The sequence below is a fragment of the Callorhinchus milii genome, unplaced genomic scaffold (assembly GCF_018977255.1).
Source record: "Callorhinchus milii isolate IMCB2004 unplaced genomic scaffold, IMCB_Cmil_1.0 Scaffold3, whole genome shotgun sequence".
NCBI lineage: Eukaryota > Metazoa > Chordata > Chondrichthyes > Chimaeriformes > Callorhinchidae > Callorhinchus > Callorhinchus milii.
In genome coordinates, this window is record NW_024704744.1 from 12,843,722 (window position 1) to 12,861,959 (window position 18,238).

Here is an 18,238-nt window from a genome sequence, read left to right on the forward strand (position 1 = left end):
AATAAGCTCCATGTTTTTGACTTTGTCACCTTGCATTGTACGTTATTTTAAATTATGTTCTTCCTGATATCTGTTTTAAATTTACTTTTGAATAATTTACTTTCTCAGCTTAATTTGAAGTGCCTGATTTAATATTTCATATATCTGAATGCAATTCCTTCCCTCTTAAATGCCTTTTTAAGATTGTTCAATTTAAGCTTCTCCAACTGTTTTCAAAGTTCATCCTTTCATAATTAGGCAAAAAATCTTTCAGAAAATGCTTTGTATATCTTCCTTTTTTTTCTTCAGTTCCCTTTTTATTTTCCTATTGATCCATTTTGATATATTTTTGGTTACTTTGCATCTGCTGCATCCCCTTTGTTCCCCAATTTTTTTTTACAGGTTGATCCATTTACCTTAAATTGATTTATCCTTAAGTAATGTCTCCCAGTCTATGTCTTTCAGCTCAGCCTTCATAACCCTGAAGTTGGCCCACCTAAAGTTGTAAACAAGAGTGTGCTTATGCTGTTTCCCAAGTCAAATTGAATGTTATTAAGCTACGGTCACTGTCACCTCATTGAAATATGTGCATTCAGATATGTACGAGGTATATGGAAAATCGGGATATTTCCTGAATGCCCCGTGAATGCTTCCCGATGCTTACTATCCAGTGTAGCCTAGTTCAGAAGTTCCATTTAAGCCCCACAAAGTTTTTAAACACCACATTTACGCTACAAATGTTTTATGTTATGAATCAACTCTTCCTCATGAGTTATTGCCTCCACTGTACATGCCAATTCCGAGCCCTTTTGGAAAGTCAATCTGCCACTGGATATGTGAAATATCAACTGCTCCCTGAATAGCTTGGGTCACTGACACAGTATTGCACTACATTTACAAGCTCAGAGTCCTTCCCACTTGGCCATTCCCAGTTTATGTTGGGATGATTGAAGTGCTCCATGGGATCTTTCTGTTACACAACTTGGTAGAGAAATATGAAATTAAAATCTGTCAATCAAGCCTCCTTCAAAGACTCTTGGGAGTTGGAGTATGTTTGCAGTAGGTGTTGTTTTGAGGCAAATGAGCACGGACCCAGTACTGACCGTGTAAACATCTCCTTCACTGTGTAAAAGAATACATCCACCTGGGAATTCACTTCGTAGTTGTTTTCTGCATATTCATAGTTTTGATTATGGCTACTCTAATCATCAAGTTTTAACAGCAGTAATCTGTGCCCTGGCACACTGTCATACTGGTGCATGGTATTTGAGTCCCGTTGAAACATAATTCCATTTGAAGTTCATTCTATTTATGGTTTAACAGACGGTGGCCTGAGAGGAGTCAGGCAAACACTAGGTCTTGCTACCAGGTAACGTGTCTTGTTTTTACCAGTTACACAACAGATCAGATGTGGTCTGGTTTACATACAACACAAGCAACAAGCTGTTTCTTGACGTCAGTACTCTATTCATGTAGCACACTGCTGTTTAAGCTGACATTGAGCACAAAATGTACTCGATCATTTATCCGGCTGACAATCATATGTTGAGCTACAACCATGTTTCACTGTGTGCTTGATACTGGTGACATGACTAAAAATAGTCAACAGATGTTTGTGTTTTTCTCTGTGGAAGTTCAGCATTAATTTAGATAAAAGTGACACGAGATGCAAAATTGATCTTTTTTTAGCTGGAAGAAAATCCTACCTGGTGGAAGCTCTGGATGTTCTGAGACCATTTATATACAGTTTGCCAGTGCAGAACTGATGCTGTTCCACAAGTTAATATTGTCAACAACATGTGTATTTGTCAATGAAATAACACAAGTTCAGAAATTCAAAGACAAAGAAAAATACCAAAATAGACAATTTACTGTCCCTGCATCTATCACAAAAGAAAGCACATTCATTGTTAATGAAAGGAAATGATGACTATAGTGAATAGTTACCCGCCTACCTCCTATGAGAAGCATAGTTTCCAGTAATATGCCCAGATCCATCACACCCAGGGGTCGGACACCTGTCAATGGAAATGCAGTACATTGATTAGAAATGCCAAAGAACAAACATTTTACAAATCAAATTATACAGAATCACATAGAATGATATAGTACGGAAACAAGTCATTCAGCCCAACTGTGTCCGTGCTGGTGTGTGTGCACCTCAGGAGCCTTCACCCCTCTTAATCCACTCTCCTATAGCCCTCTATTACCTTCTCACTTGTGTTTGCATCAAGTTTCCTCTTAAATATGTTCTTTATTTTTTGCTTCAACTCACAGTAGTGAGTTGCACATTTTCACCGACCTGTGTGCGAGAGACCTGAGTTCAATTCCAGGCAGGGCGAAACCTTGGGCAAGTTTCCTTACTCTACACACAGCTTAATAATAATCCCTCCAAAACCAAAAACAATAATAAATTGGTCATTTTCAATCTACGACTGTTTGTGGGACATTGCTGTGCGCAATTGGCTGCCACATTCGCCCACAAATATACAGTCAATTCACTTTACAGTGTGTTCTGTGAAGTGCTTTGGGACATCCTCCCGACATGAAAAGTGCTATATCAAATGCAAGGATTATTATTACTATTATTATTAAAAGAAGTTCCTCCGAAATTCCCTTTTAGATGGTGAACAGAAGATTGAAAGAGTCACTTCGATACCTAATTACTATATGCAAACTTTCAGAATTATTTTCTACAAGATTAAACCTTACATTGGGTGTTTTTTTTCTTACATGCATAACAGATATTGTATTTAATTGAGATGACCAAATATATGTAATTATTTTTTAAAACAAGAAGTTTAAAATTAATTAAGCAAACCAGGCTAGTCAGCAGGTAGAATTTGGATTCAGACACCTCCCTTTAATATATGGAAGACTTATTCATCAGCAAAACCAATCTGTGAATTTAGCTGCAAATATTAAAGTGATATAATTGCAATAACTGTATTTATAACAAAGAAAACTTATATCAAACTCTCCCATCATGTTCTTTGGAGCTAACAGGATAAAACATTTCCTTCAGAGAGCAAGGACAGACATTATGAGTGAACGTCCTCTTGTGTTGTAAATTTCTATAATAGCTTTATATGGTTCCTTTAATTAACAGTATCTCTCTTTAGAACCACTGCTATTTCGCCCACAAAATACACAATCAATCCACTTTTCAATACATTCTGTGATGCGCTTTGAGACGTCTCAAAGATGTGATAAGACACCATATCAAATTCAAAGATTATTATTATTATCTTGTTTCCTTTGGGTCGGGAGTGTGAGCAGATGAGCTTTAGAAGACACTACCTGCGTGAAGGGTGCTATGTACATTTAAGTTGATGTAGAAAGGATTCTTATACCAGTGTCCCTTTTGAAAGGAAGAAAGAAACAAAGAAAGAAACAAAGGAAGAAATCTAAGGATTGTAAACATCGTTGTATTTTGAGAAGATGTTTAGTTGGAGTGTTGTTCATGAAAGCAGGCTGGATATTGTACATAAAATAATAAAGTAATTCACAATCTTGAAGGAAATCCTGCAGAACCACTCATCTAATGTCACACACAAACAATTAACACCATTTAAACACCGCACAGCAGCAAAATAGTTTCCGTAAAATTGTGGCGGCAAAACCTAGTTGAAAGAAAATGAAATTACTACCACCGCAGAAGTGTGGTGATATTGACACCAAATTGGAACCACACATGTCAATGAAACACGCCACATTAATGCATCAGGTTTCAATGCACATGTGAGTCACTGCACACTGCATGTGAAACAGTGTATCAGCACATCTCACACGTTACATAAGCAGAAAAAATGCAAACAAAAGTACAAATGGAGTCAATGACGGAACATAAACTTCAGCACACATAATAATGCCTTCTCATTCTTACTTGAGTTCTTGAGAGCTGGTAGCCATCATACTTCGAATACTTTTGTCAGCCAGTGGACAGCCGGAGAGACTGTAAGATATGCAAGGCACCCAAGTAAGTTCATGGCAATTCAATCCAAACTCTCATATACACATTTGACACAACCCGACAAAAGCAGAGAAGTAATAGATTCAGTGCTGAATTGACAATTATTTCATGCTAATTGTTAAGCTTTGAATATTTAAGGTCCATTTTTTTCGCTCAACTAACGTAGCTATGATAGCTTATTGCTTATGCATTGCTCTACCTTTTTTTGTGGGGTATTATTTTACCATAAAAAGCTATTTAGGCCAGAAACAAATTTCTACATTACAAAAGAAGCACAAACTTTTTTGGGCAGCACAATCTCAGCCATTTTGCACGGCTTAAACATTGAAACGTCTCATCACTAAATACAACACAGTGGGAAATGTTTACGATTTGTCCATAGAAAATTAACAGCAAGTAAATATTATTTATTTTCTATAGTACTCTTACTCTTCATTGCATTCACCGGCAATATTTTACTTGTTTATCATAAAGAATTATGTGGCACACATGCTGCAAAATGTCAGTTCTGAAAGGGTTAACATAAGGATTTTTGGGGGGCATTTCACTTGACAGCATTTGTTCAGGTAAGCTGAAAACAATAAATTGCAAAGATAGTATCCAGCATGAAAAAGGAAGTCACACCTTCTATGTGAGGCGTAATTACCCGTGACATGACCACTCGCATCACACCCTGGTGTTGGACATCTGTCACCAAACAAAAAAACAGCCAAAAATAGTAATTATGTTTTTGAAAACTTTTGATTTGATATTTCATTGTTTCCAGTTTAGCTTCACTGCCTTGCAACGGCTGGCTAAAGCATCCGAAGGAAAGACTGCAAAGTGAAGCAATTAAACAAAATGGCTTTTACTTATTTTAAAATCCAACATAGTTCAATCCCGAAACTTTCATTCGTTAACAGAGCAAACAATTCCGTGGGGGAAAACGGAGATTACAAAAAATTAAATGTTGCGTATGTAGCATGCTCGAAAATGTATAAAGGGAGCACGCATATTCAGAAGAAACAAAATTAACAACGTTTCAATAAGTAGCTCACACCACACTACTTGCTTACGTTATCAGATCTTTTTTGTTGTTGTCCTTGCATTGCCCATATTTAAGCTTGGGACTGGGTATTGTGACCTCACCGGGATACCTTCGTTCTTCCAGGCTTTCCTGAAATGGATCCATGTCATCCGGCTGTGGGAAAATGCAGAGGTATTTCTACATGTCATTTTAGGGTTTTGTTTGTTTCACGCACTGCTCTTATCAGTCGAGTTTATCAACAACAACAACAACTTGACCTTACATAGCACGCTTCACGCGGGTTGGGTCTCGGAGTGCTTATCAGCAACACTTAAACATTACATAAAGGACCATATGTCAAGCACTGAATGACTGATTGATGTATGAAGTCCATCATTTTGTGAATGGAAAACCTTTGCACTGTAAGTGCAAGGTGTTATCTGACCTCTGTTCCAGGCCAGTGCCCTCTGGCTTCCACAGCGCTCAATGCTCCAGATAAATCTACATACATTCGTACTCATTACCATCTATTTCACCCATAAAATATACCATGTTGAAGACAGAGGAGGAGGTGACAGATTCAAAGGTGTGGAAAGAGGGATGAGTAACTGTCGGATGGGTAATTGTGTGGGGTGGGGGTAGGGAGGAGGTGGAAGTTGGGAGGGCAGTGGCAGCTGAAGTCCCTCATTTCTGGTACCATCCTGGTAAATCGCCTTTGCACCCTCTCCAAAGCCTTGACATCCTTAATAAAGTGTGGTGCAGAATTGAACACAGTACTCTATCTGAGGCCTAACCACTGTTTTATAAAGAAAGGTTCATCATAACTTCCTGACTTTTGTATTCAATGCCCCTATTTATAAAGCCTAGTACCTGTATACTTTTCTAACAGCATTATCTACCTGTCCTGCCACCTTCAAAGATTTACTTATACGAACACCCAGATCTCTCTGTTCCTTCACCCCTTTAAGACTGTACCATTATATTGCCTCTCTTCATTCTTCCTCCCAAAATTCATCATTTCGCATTTCTCCACATAAAACTTCATCTGCCACGTGTCTGCCCATTTTACTGGTCTGTTCTATGTCCCCTTGCATTCTGCTACTATCTTCCTCACTGTTTATTACTTTTTCTAGCTTCGTTTCACCCGCAAACTTGGAAATTGTACTCCCTATAAATTGTACTCCCTAAGTCCTATAATTTCCCGTTTACTGCTCTATTTTTGCAAACTATGAATGCTGCAGCCTAGGAGATGTTTCTGATTCCACTGACCGCACTGTAGACAAAACATTAGCGCACCACTGAAGTAACACCACTAGACCGTGAATAAGCATTTGTAACATCTTTTAAATCTTCAATCAAGGAAGAAATTTTCCAGAAGACATGCCTCACAGACAACCTGATATTGCAAGGCATTGATGCATGTGTACATTTTCTGATCTACTGACTTACCACAGGAAATAGAAAAGAAAAAATAATTGTTGTGAGAACAAGGCACCTCCTATCACACACCGTATCTGCAAGATTCATTATACGGCAGGATGGAGCTGTAGGCTCTTTCACTCTAATCGCACCAACCACCAGCTTAAGGATTTCAGACCTAAATGTGTGCCAAGCTTAGGCAGACCACAGAAACTGTGGTCAAAAATTAAATGCAACTGCATGGCAAGAACACATCACAATTGTACTGATCAGGCTACAGAACATGAAACAAGCAGCACCCTTCGGCAGGACTGAGCATCAGATTGGAACGTCATTTCATCCACAAAATATACAGTCAATTCCCTTTATAGTATATTCTATGAAGCACTTTGAGACGTCTCGAAGACGTGATAAGTTGATATATTTAATGCAAGGATTATTATTATTATTAAGCAGAAACTTCAAGGATTTTTCCAAGACAAATGCTTTCATAACTGACATACTTTAAACATATGAAATGTAAATTGAAAAAGAAAATCAAACTACATATTTCTTCTTGTGATATTGTTTTTGTGCTGAAAACAACAGTTTTGAAGAACTTTAGGTATCAACCTGGCTCAGATGGCAGCAGTTTCATCATTGAGTCAGAAGGTTGTAAGTGCAAGGCCCACATTAGGAATTTGACCTCATTGTGTAACCTGACATTACAAACCACAATAAAAAATTACATTTGTAAAGTGCCTTTCATGTTGGGAGGATATTCTAATGTAGTGCTGGGACAGTGCTGTATTGTTGAAGGTGCCGTTCTTTGGATAAGATGCTGAACTGTCTGCCTGTTCAGGTGGATATTAAAGATCCCATGGAACTATTCGAAAAGAGAATTAAATTATCTTGGTCATCCTGACTAATAATTGTTCAGATAGAATTGGTCGTCCATTACATGGCTGTTTGTGGGACATCGCGTTTGCCTGCAAAATGTAGGCACCAAACTGTTTTCTGGTGTCCTGTGAAATGCTTTAAGAAATCTTCCTGACATCAAATGCAATAATTGTTTACTATTCTTTATTAATGAGAGATGGAAAACCTGATTAATTCCATCCTATTCTGCAATGGAGAGCTAACTTGCCATTTATATTTATTGGCTAAATGCCAGGAGAGGCTGATAGAAGTATTGTACTTTAGAAAAAGGCCATATTGCAGGGAACTTATTGCCTTGTTAAATATATGTGCCCCACGAGCAAGTCATGAATACTATCTTCATATGGAAGGAACAGTGCTCTTTGGAGGAAACTTTAACTGTGTTTTGTTCCCACCCACCATAGAGATAAACAGTACAGAGGTAAAAATAAATTGAATCACTCGCTAAGGAAACGTCAAGAACTATGTTGAATCATATTGTTTGGCTTATAAGATTTGCGACGAATACATTCCACAGGTTTTGAATTGTCTTCATTCTCATAAATGACATAAAACTCATCCAGTGTTAATAAATAAAATAACAATGGTTATATTTGGTGTACAGTAGGGAGGACATCCAAAGCGCTTCACATCACATACTGTAGAGTGACTGTGTGTTCAGTGGGCAAACATAGTGTAGTGTCATAGAATGTAGAAGTCCTGGTACGTCCATGCTTTTTCCCCATGTAGAAGACCTACACAACTTAGCTTGCAACATGACACATTTCCCATTTCTACGGGGTGAATGAAATGGCTCTCCATGGAAAATAAAGCATAGAAATTTAAAACACAGAAGGCCATTCGGCCATTGTATCTGTGCTGCCTCTTTTAAGGAGCAATCCAGTCAGTCCCATTTAATTGCCTTTTCCCAGTACTTCTAGTAGCATTGCTCGAAACAGTACGGGTTGGTAAGCGCCAAGGCTTGGGCACACCAGAGTGTGGGTTAGAGGTCAGAAAGGCAAAGTTTTCACCAGGATTCACTAACAGCAATTTAGAATTGGTCATGGGGAGTCTTGTGAAGCACTTTGGTCAGACATTCTCCCAATATCAAACTCCCTTCGTAAAAGGTGCATTATATACTGTATATCTTGTAATGTATTTGTTAATCTCTTTTTTGTTATTTCCTGACTAATATTTGTGAAACGCTTTTCTCTCACTCTTCATCCTACTGCTGTGCGCAATTGGCTGCCGCGTTTCGCCCACAAAATGCACAGTCAATCGATTTTACAGTATATTCTGTGAAGCGCTTTCACACGTCTCATTGACATGATTAGGCGCTATATCAAATGCAAGGATTATTATTATTATTACTCACACGCAAAAAGAAACTACTAGTTTTTGAATTGTGCAACACTTTCTCAGTAGTTCAGGGAGGGGATTCAGTGTACAATATAGCAATGTGTTGAACGCTGATACCATTTTAGAGAGATGTGATGGAAAAGGACAAGAAAGGAAAGTGTGCTATGAGGGACCCAAAGGGACAGATGGCCTGGAAAGAAGGGTCTATTGAGAGAGATCTGCACTATGGCAAGAGGTGGTGGCGTATGTAGGCATTTTAAAACAAAAATTGTACAATTATGAATTTTGAGTTGGTTGAGCCTTATGGAAATGGGTTCAATTTATAAACTTTCTATTTAAGAGTTTGAGAAATCTACACACCTTCATCCGGTAGTTTAGTCGATTGGCAGATCGATTTTCCAGGGGTAAAAATCCCTTAAAAATAAATTAAATAAATAGTAATAATAATTTGGTTACTCAATCCACAACTGTTTGTGGGACACTCTGTGCGCAATTGACAGCTGTGTTTTGCCCCCAAAATATACATTCAATTCACTTTACAGAATATTCTGTGAAGCGCTTTGAAATGTTTCAACAACATCATAAGGCACTGTATCAAATGCAAGGATTATTATTATTATGATCATCGACCGAGAATGCAAATGAGGATGAGGATTCATTGCAATAGGTCATAGGCAAGTTGCAAGAAAGCATCAATGAGCAATAAACTGTAAATAAAGCTAAATCAGTGGGTGGATACTTGTGAGCACATTATACTGCCTGCATTGAGTTGCCACTTAATCCACGCTCAGTAGATCTGGATCCACTTGGAACAAATTGCAATCATTTTTATCTGCTCATTGAGTAATCAAGGAGGAAGCTTTGCTATATACTGTATGAATCATTTGACAAGGAAATACATAATAATAATAATAATAATAATAATACTTGATATAGTGCATTATCAGATCATTGAGACATCTGAAAGCGCTTCACAAAATTTATTGTAAAGTGGAATGACTGTATATTTTTGTGGGCGACATGTGACAGCCAATTGCGCACAGCAGGGTCCCACAAAGTCTTGTGGATTGAGTGACCAATTTTTTTTTTGGAGTGATTATTACCCCCGGAAACCAATCCGCGAATCGTCTAACAACCGGGTTCGTACTTGCTGTTAGGTAAGCAGAGGCATGTGGAGTAAGGAAACTTGAATTTTGCTCCACCTGGGAATCGAACCCAGGTCCTCTCATTTGTAAGGCGAGCGCATTAACTACTGCACCACGAGACTCCACATTGACCTCTGTTGTAGCTGAGTCATAGTCTGGACCAGACTCAATAAGGGAATTGAGTAGAATGCAGGAGTCATGGACCAGCGCATCTCTGATGATATACCAGGAAAGGGTACCAGATGCANTTTTTTCCTGATTGGGCTGTCTTCCAAAGCATTCAAACCCAGACAGATTGTGATGGTAGTTCTGTCATTTGTGAGAAAGGCATTATAGCACCCCACAAAGCACAAGGGAATGAGTGTAATTGATTTTAACCCCAGCTCAGAAGCTTTGTTAAGCGCTTTGACATGTCCCCCTGATGCGCAATGCACTATATAAATGTAAATTGTTTTGTTAAGTGGGGAGGGAGAGGTAAATGTATACAGAAATTGGTAGGAAGTAAACTAAAAGTAATTGTCATATGCTACATTTGTTAGTTTTTTGTGCTATCAATATAAGGAAATAAGACTCAACAATAATAATATAATAATAATCGTTGCATTTGATATAGCGCTTTATCATGTCATTGAGACATCTCAAAGCACTTCGCAGAACATACTGTAAAGTGGATTGACTGTATTTTATGGGTGAAATACGGCATCCAATTGCACACAACAGTGTCCCACAAACAGTTGCTACGTTATCAGTGTGCTAGTCCATTAAACAACGTTATTGATCATTATTTGTGTGCTTTTGTGGATTTTTACTTTTATTCACAAGGGACTTTTACATGCTTCTCTTGGTGATGGATGGCACTGTAAATGAAACCGTTATATTGCAACCTGCTAGCACAAAGTACTCGTAACTTTCATGCTATTTACCCAGCTAGGATAAGCTATCAATAGGGCTTTGGCTCATCAAGTGGAGGTCATGCTTGCAAACATAACATAACATGTAGGAGCAGGAGTAGGCCATTCGGCCCTTCGAGCCTGCCCCGCCATTCAATCATGGCTGATCTTCTAATCTAACTCCAGCTAATAACCTGACCCTGCCTTATCCCCATATCCCTTAATCCCTTTTGCAATAAGAAATCTATCTATCTCAGTCTTGAATATGTTCAAGGACTGAGCGCCAACAACCCTTTGGGGTAGTGAGTTCCATACATTCACCACCTTTTGAGTGGAGAAGTTCTTCCTCAACTCAGTGCTGAGAGGACTGGCCTCTGATTTTAAGGTTGTGACCCCTGGTTTTAGTTTCTCCAACCCGGGGAAACAATCTCCCACTATCTACTCTATCATGCCCTTTGATGATCTTATAGGTTTCTATAAGATCCACTCTAATTCTTCTATATTCTAGAGATTGTAGGCCCAAATTGGTCAGCCTGTCTTCGTAACTCAACCCCTTCATCCCTGATACTAACCTAATAAATCTACGCTGCACCTCCTCCAAGGCAAGTACATCCTTCCTTAAATGAGGAGACCAAAACTGGACACAGTTTTCCAGGTGTGGTCTCACCAGGGCCCTATACAGTTGCAGCAAGACTTCCCTACTCTTATACTCTAATCCTTTCATAATAAATGGTAACGTACCGTTTGCCTTCCTAATTGCTGCTGCACCTGCAGACTAACTTTCTGTGATTGGTGTACAAGGACACCCAAGTCCCTCTGGACGCTAACACATTCCAATCTCTCCCCTTCTAAAAAATAACCCACTCTACTGTTTTTGCTACCTAGGTGGATGACTTCGCACTTCCCCACATTATACTTCATCTGCCACCTACCTGCCCAATTTTTTACTTTCTCCTAGTTTTGTGTCATCTGCAAATTTAGATATATTAATTTTGATGTCCTCATCTAGATCGTTGATGTAGATGGTAAATAGCTGAGGCGCAAGGACTGATCCTTGTGGCACTCCACTAGTCACATCCCGCCAATCTGAAAAGGACCCATTTATCCCTACTCTTTGTTTCCTACCCGTTAACCATTCCCCGATCCACGTTAATATGCTCCCCCCAATTCCATGGGCCCTTATCTTTTGGACTAACCTTTAATCAGCAGCTTATCGAATGGCTTCTGGAAGTCCAAATAGACCACGTCCACTGATTCACCCTTATCTAGTTTACTGGAAATATCCTCAGAAAACTCTATGAGATTCTTCAAACATGACTTCCCTTTTGTAAAGCCATGTTGACTTGGCCTAATTATATTGTGCTACCACCGCACTACCACATCCTTATTCAATGATTCTAAAAGCCTTGCAAGCCTTATCAATAAGCCAGACAAGTTGTTCCAACAAGTCTCAGATGAAGAAAACACTTCAGCCCATTTAATATTATCTTTCCAGAAAACGCAACCTATTATTCTTTTCTTACTGTATCAAGCCAGTGTCCAGACCTCAATCACCCTCACAGTGGCCTTTGTGGAAAGAAATATTTATTGTGATCTGTCTTAAATTTGCTTTTCGCATCCCTGAACAAGTTCCTGCTGCTGTACCATATCTGAAAAATTGTGCTGGGCTTATTCTCTCTATCCTACCAGAATCCTGTCTGCCTGTTCAGGTGGGATATAAAGAACCAATGACACTATTTGAAAAGAGAAGAAAAGTTCTCATAGTATCCTGGTCAATTAATACCCCAAATAAAATTGGTCATTTTCTTAATGAGTGTTTGTGGGACACTGCTGTGTACAAATTAGCTGCTGTGTTCACCTACAAAATACACAGTCAGTCTTCTTTACAGTATATTGCGTGAAGCGCTTTGAGACGTATTCCTGATGTGAAAGGCACTATATAAATGCAAGGATTTTTTAAATTTAATATCTTGGCTTCTCAAATCAAACCATCTCAAGTGCTTTCCCACCACCTTCCCTCTTGTGTCTGACCGAATCCGAGATACTACTCTACGAATAGGAACTTTTATGAAGACAAGTTGTTGTTGCTGTTTATGCAATGAGTTACTTTGCTATTCAGTGACAATTATCTAGGCAGTCGCAGCAGTTAATCTGCACCAGCAAAGTCCCACAAACTGAAATCAAATAACAATTAATATGTGGTTTTGTAAATTTGGTTGAGAGTGGGAATTACATTTACTGGGATAAGCAACTCTACATTGAAAAATTTTCATTGTTTTTTAACTATTGTCTGAACTACCAGACAATCAGATGGGACCTCAGTTTAACGTCTCATCCAAAGGACACTCCAGGGCAATATCTAGCGAGCACTGCATTGCCTCCAGCACTGCAGTGCTTCTGGGTACCGCACTAGAGTGTCAGCCTGGATTATAGCTCAGTGACAAAACTAATCATATTACAGGTCTTGCAATGATATATTTTTCCAGCTGCAACAGGAAATTATGCAGCAATTCCTCTCTACATTCCTAACCTACTCCAATGTGTGATATTGAGGATGATGCTAAAGAAATGACTGAATTATTGAATATCAGATTCTTCAGGATGATTCATATCTATTTTTCTGCTATAATCCTTCCCACACTAAGATCCAGTGTCAGAGTTTTAGTGTGGGGAAAAAAGAGAAAAGTTAAAGAGTTAAAGATTTCAACTATTTTTAGAATGAGCACTGGTGGGGGAGGGGGCTCAATGACTCCTCTTAGTTAGTTCTCCGATTCTGTTCCTAAAACAACAACAACAAGATTACATTTGTATAGCGCCTTTCACATCGGGAGGATGTCCCAAGGCCTTGGACAGAGAACAGCATTTCAGACCTGAGCTGGGATTGGGGGGTGAAGGGACGGGAGGGGAAGGGGAATGGCCGATGGAATTCCAGAGGCTGGGGGCAGAGTGGCTGAAGACTCTTCCGCCAATGGTGGGGCGGGTGGGTCGGGGGATGTGGAGCAGGCCAGAGGCAGCTGAGTGGAGGGAACCGGCAGGTTCAATACTTATATAAATCATTTTTACAAACAAAAATAATAATAATCGTTGCACATGATTTAGCGCTGTGTCATGTCGTTAAGACATCTCAAAGCACTTCATTGAATATATCGTAAAGTGGATTGACTGTGTATCTTGTGGACAAAACTTACCCCCTAATTGTGTGCACCATAAACAGTTGTGGATTGAGTGACCAATTTCTTTTTGAGGGATGGAAAGCCATCCACCAATTGACTAACAACTGGGTTCCTAATTACTGCGAGGTAAACAGAGATGTGTTTATGTGTTTGTTTGTTTGCTTGTTTGTTTAATGAAAAACAAATACCGAAAGAATGCCCAAATAAAATATTTTGGAGCCGTTTAAAATTCTTAAATTCTTCTTCGTGACCACATCACTCCCACCCGCGCTCGCCTCCACTGGCTTCCCATCCGCCAGAGGATCGAATTCAAGATTCTCATCCTCACCTACAAGGCCATTCACGGCCTCGCTCCCTCCTACCTCTCCGATCTACTATCCCCCTAGCTACCTGCCCGAACCCTCCGTTCCTCTGGCTCCGGTCTACTCCACATTCCCCCGCCCCAACTGCCCTACCATCGGTGGTCAGGTCTTCAGCCTCTCAGCCCCCAGGCTCTGGAACTCTATCCCCCAGTGCCTTCGCCGCCTCCTCCCTTTCCTCCTTCAAGGCCGGTCTCAAGACCTTTCTCTTTGACCGTGCCTTCAGCTCCCCTCTCAACTCTCTACCCCCTCCTCGTCCCCTCCCTTCCCTCCCCTCACCCTGACCATTTCCCCCTTCCTCGCACCCTCCCTTCCCTCCCCTCACCCTGACCATTTCCCCCCTGCTCGGGTCCTGACCCAACTGTCCAGTGCTTTGGGACGTCCTCCCGACGTGAAAGGCACTCTATAAATGAAATCTTGTTGTTGTTGTTGTTGTTGTTTTGAACAGCATGAGTGAAGATTTATTCAGGTTATTAATTTTACCATTAAAGATTCTCAAAGACCATTAAATAATCCATAAAATTAAATTAAATAAGCGTGGAGTCCTGTAGCTCAGTGGTTAGAGCACTCACTTTGCAAGCAAGAGACCTGAGTTCAATTCCAGGCAGAGGGCGAAACCTTGGGCAAGTTTGATTACTCCACACAGAGCCTAATAATAATCCCTCCAAAACCAAAGACAATAATAAATTGGTCATTTTTAATCTACGACTGTTTGTGGGACATTGCTGTGCGCAATTGGCTGCCGCGTTTGCCCACAAGTATACAGTCAATTCACTTTACAGTGTGTTCTGTGAAGCGCTTTGGGACGTCCTCCCGACGTGAAAAGCGCTATATCAAATGCAAGGATTATTATTATTATTATTATTATAAATATTCTGACTCATCAGAAGTCATGGGCATGTCAAGAATATGATAGTGAGGAGCTACTATATGTGTCTTTTTTGACATAGAATTACATAGAATCTGTAACACTGAAACAGGCCTTTCAGCCCAGCTAGTGTGTGCTAATTTTTATATTCCATATGAGCCCTCCACTCCTCCTAATCCCTCTCTCCCCAGCCTCTATTCCCTTCTCCCTCATGTATGGTAATTCAGTTTCCTCATACAGTGGGGCTCAGCGACTCCAACTGACGGCCTGCAGGCCGTATCCAGCCCGGGGATAATTTCATCCAGTCCACCCACTCCCTCCGTAACCTGTAAATGTTATGTTTCTGGAAGTGAAACACACAAATATTGCTTATGCAACCCATTTCTCAAACAGGGTATCCGGTCCTCAGCAGACAAAAGGTTGGACCGTCCCCCGAGTCTAAGCCATTCCCCCAATTTATTTCACTAGAATCCAACACTTGAATAATCTTTTTTAAATGAAGAAATTACAGAAAGATTTGCCCCACTCCAAAAAAAAGCTGTCCAAATGTTCTTAATTCATTGCAAGTGTTTCATTTTTTTTTAGAAAAGGAGCTCTGATGGTGAAACCCTCTCCTTAAATTCCTCATTTGAACCACATGAATATGCACATTCAATATAACTCAGATGCTATTCCTTCTACTTGCTAATGCCTTTTAACTCTGCCTTTCAGGAATACCTCTTTGAGATCCTCCTCGTCCATCGTCCGAGGTTTCATTCTGGTGTAGTCTACCGGCAAGTCCCAGCAATCACTCTCGTTCATTGGATAGCACTTGTTGACCATCATGTTCTGCCGTTGTGGGGACATTGGTTCTAATGGAGTCAGCAAACCAGTACTGCTGTTGCTGCCACAGCTGCCATCCATGTGCCTCTGTTTGTTCATGCTCAGATCTAGGGTTCCATTCTCATCCACCTCGATCTCAGGGTTCTGCATAATAAAGATCATCCCTTTTAAACTGTCTTTGCACTGCATACCAGCTGCTTGTATTTCCAGTTTCATACATTACGTTGAGGCCTCAGCAATTTTATACAAACAGGGTTAAACCTCCAAAGCTGCGTGAAACACTCTGACAGAGGTGGGGGACTTTGAGAGGCTTCAGAAACTCTGATATACTGCAACCTTACTGAAAATCATCAGTTCTGTATTATTTTTGATTGAAAACCTTGCCTTTTATTAGGTCCAGAAGCTTCAATCTTTCTTTGACTGGCACACAGTGAGGTGGGTGGGAAAAGCAATAAAAATACACAGAGAGCATTCCCTTCTCATATCCCAGCCCCAGAACCAAACGTAACATACTTTCTATATTTGATTTCTGAAGGCAAGGGAATCGCCTTTTGTGATTTTTCCCAATTAGCTTTTTACCTCGGGCAAAATTCATGTATCAATAAGACGTTATGAGAATGTGGGAGAAATTGGAAAGCAGATGTTGAAACTTTGATTTTTTTTATATAGGAGGGGAGAGGGGGTCCATTTTAAAGTGATCTAAGTCTGGTCTCACAACTGATGATCTCATCGTTAAATTAATGTGTAATTATAGAATGGGCACGCCATACGCAGAAGTTATGCAGTTTTCAATGAATGGTGAATTTCTCACGTTTCACACATTGTAACACACCCTACATCCAACGGTACTGTTTAAAGACATCACTTGCTGAATTATGTTAATGCTGTACCACAAGACAAAATCAAAAGCAGAGGTGAACAGACGCTAGGAGGTATTTCTTTATATGCATTTTAATAAGTAACTGGAATGGGTTACCAAGAAGGTGGATTAAACCAGAATTCTTAATAAACAGCTTGATGCCATAATGGGAAGATGGAAGGGTCGGTATTCAGAAATGATGAGGGCAAATGGATTGAAGAGCTTTCTTTATCCTAATCGCTCATGTAGTCTTGTGGGGAAAAAAATCTCAGAAAGCAACTTCAGCTCATCAGTGTCACAGAAAACTGGAGAATTTAATTTTCAGCCACTGCTCCTAGTGAGGCTGACTGCTGGGATGACTGGGAACCAAGTTGATACTAATCGATTCTATGACAAATGATCCATCATTGTCCGATATTGTTTCTTTCTCTTTCAAACTTTCCAAGACTCAGATGTCTCAGGTATATTCATCTCTCCCTGCCCACCATGGACTCTATGACCCAGATGGCAACAGCTGATTTCCTCAATGAACAATCTACATTGGGCCTTCCGCCACTCTGAATCCACCCTCTGGAACTCCATCCCGCAGTCCCTCCGTCTAGCCCCCTCCCTTACCACTTTCAAGACCCACCTTAAGACCCTCCTCTTTGACCATACTTTCGATCTCCCTGCATCCCCCCTGCCGTTTCCCCTCCCCCACCCCGACCCTCAACTCGGGTCCATAACTCTGTCTGTCCAGCGCCTTGGGACATCCTCCCTCGTGAAAGGCACTATACAAATGTAATTTTGTTGTTGCTGTTGTTGTACATCAATTTCAACACTAGCTTTTCATATATTTTCCAACATTCGCCTACAAAAATTATACTTTCACTGCACTTGATAGTAAAATCCTGTGAAATGCTTTGAGACCTTCTCCCAATGTGAAAGGCGCTACGTCAACTGCATGCATTATTATTATTAATTGTATCTGCCAACAAATGATTTAAGTCTTTTTAAATTCTGTCTCCTTTCCTTTTTTACTGCTTCCCTCCAATTGATATTCCAGTGCTGTATTCTTCCTTAAACAGATATCACAACTCTCTGGTTAACACATCCAGGACAATTCGATGTTGCATATCTGATATATCAAAGCTTCTTGTCTATACATTCATGCCTTGCTTAAATCCATCCTTAGTTAAAATTAATTTGTAATTGTTTTTGTATTTTTTTCCAATTGTCACAGTGACATCAGTGAACCTACTGAGGCAAACAGAAGTTGCTGGTAAGGGATTAAGACAAGCGGGCGTTAAATCTGAGAGACATTGTTATAGGGTCCATCATAGCACCACTGTTGAGCCAGAAATAAAGGCTAAAATGAAACAAATTCAAGGCCAGAAAGATGAAGAAAGCTTCAGCAGAGAGGTAAAAGGCGTTGAGTCTCAATTGATAGCCAATGCTACAGCTGAGTACACCTGAAATCAAGGCCTAGAAAGTTGAGCTCAAACCTCGA

General features: G+C 40.0%; 1 protein-coding gene and 1 long non-coding RNA gene across 2 annotated transcripts in view; one reads left to right on the top strand and one right to left on the bottom strand.

Annotated features, from left to right (window-relative positions):
• The window catches only part of LOC103185964 (myelin transcription factor 1-like protein), a 178,796-nt gene that overhangs the window by 38,478 nt on the left and 122,080 nt on the right, over window positions 1–18,238 (bottom strand). Inside the window, exons 12-16 of the mRNA XM_042333467.1 lie at window positions 15,786–16,034; window positions 5,008–5,132; window positions 4,577–4,639; window positions 3,866–3,934; window positions 1,935–1,997 (exon numbers count right to left, since the gene is read on the bottom strand). Coding sequence (XP_042189401.1) covers window positions 1,935–1,997; window positions 3,866–3,934; window positions 4,577–4,639; window positions 5,008–5,132; window positions 15,786–16,034 — 569 coding nt within the window. The remainder of the gene's footprint in view (window positions 1–1,934; window positions 1,998–3,865; window positions 3,935–4,576; window positions 4,640–5,007; window positions 5,133–15,785; window positions 16,035–18,238) is intronic.
• Window positions 3,909–15,840, top strand: LOC103185963. Its single transcript, XR_488698.2, has 3 exons — window positions 3,909–3,958; window positions 5,103–5,150; window positions 15,780–15,840. It is a non-coding gene; the product is annotated as an uncharacterized LOC103185963 (long non-coding RNA).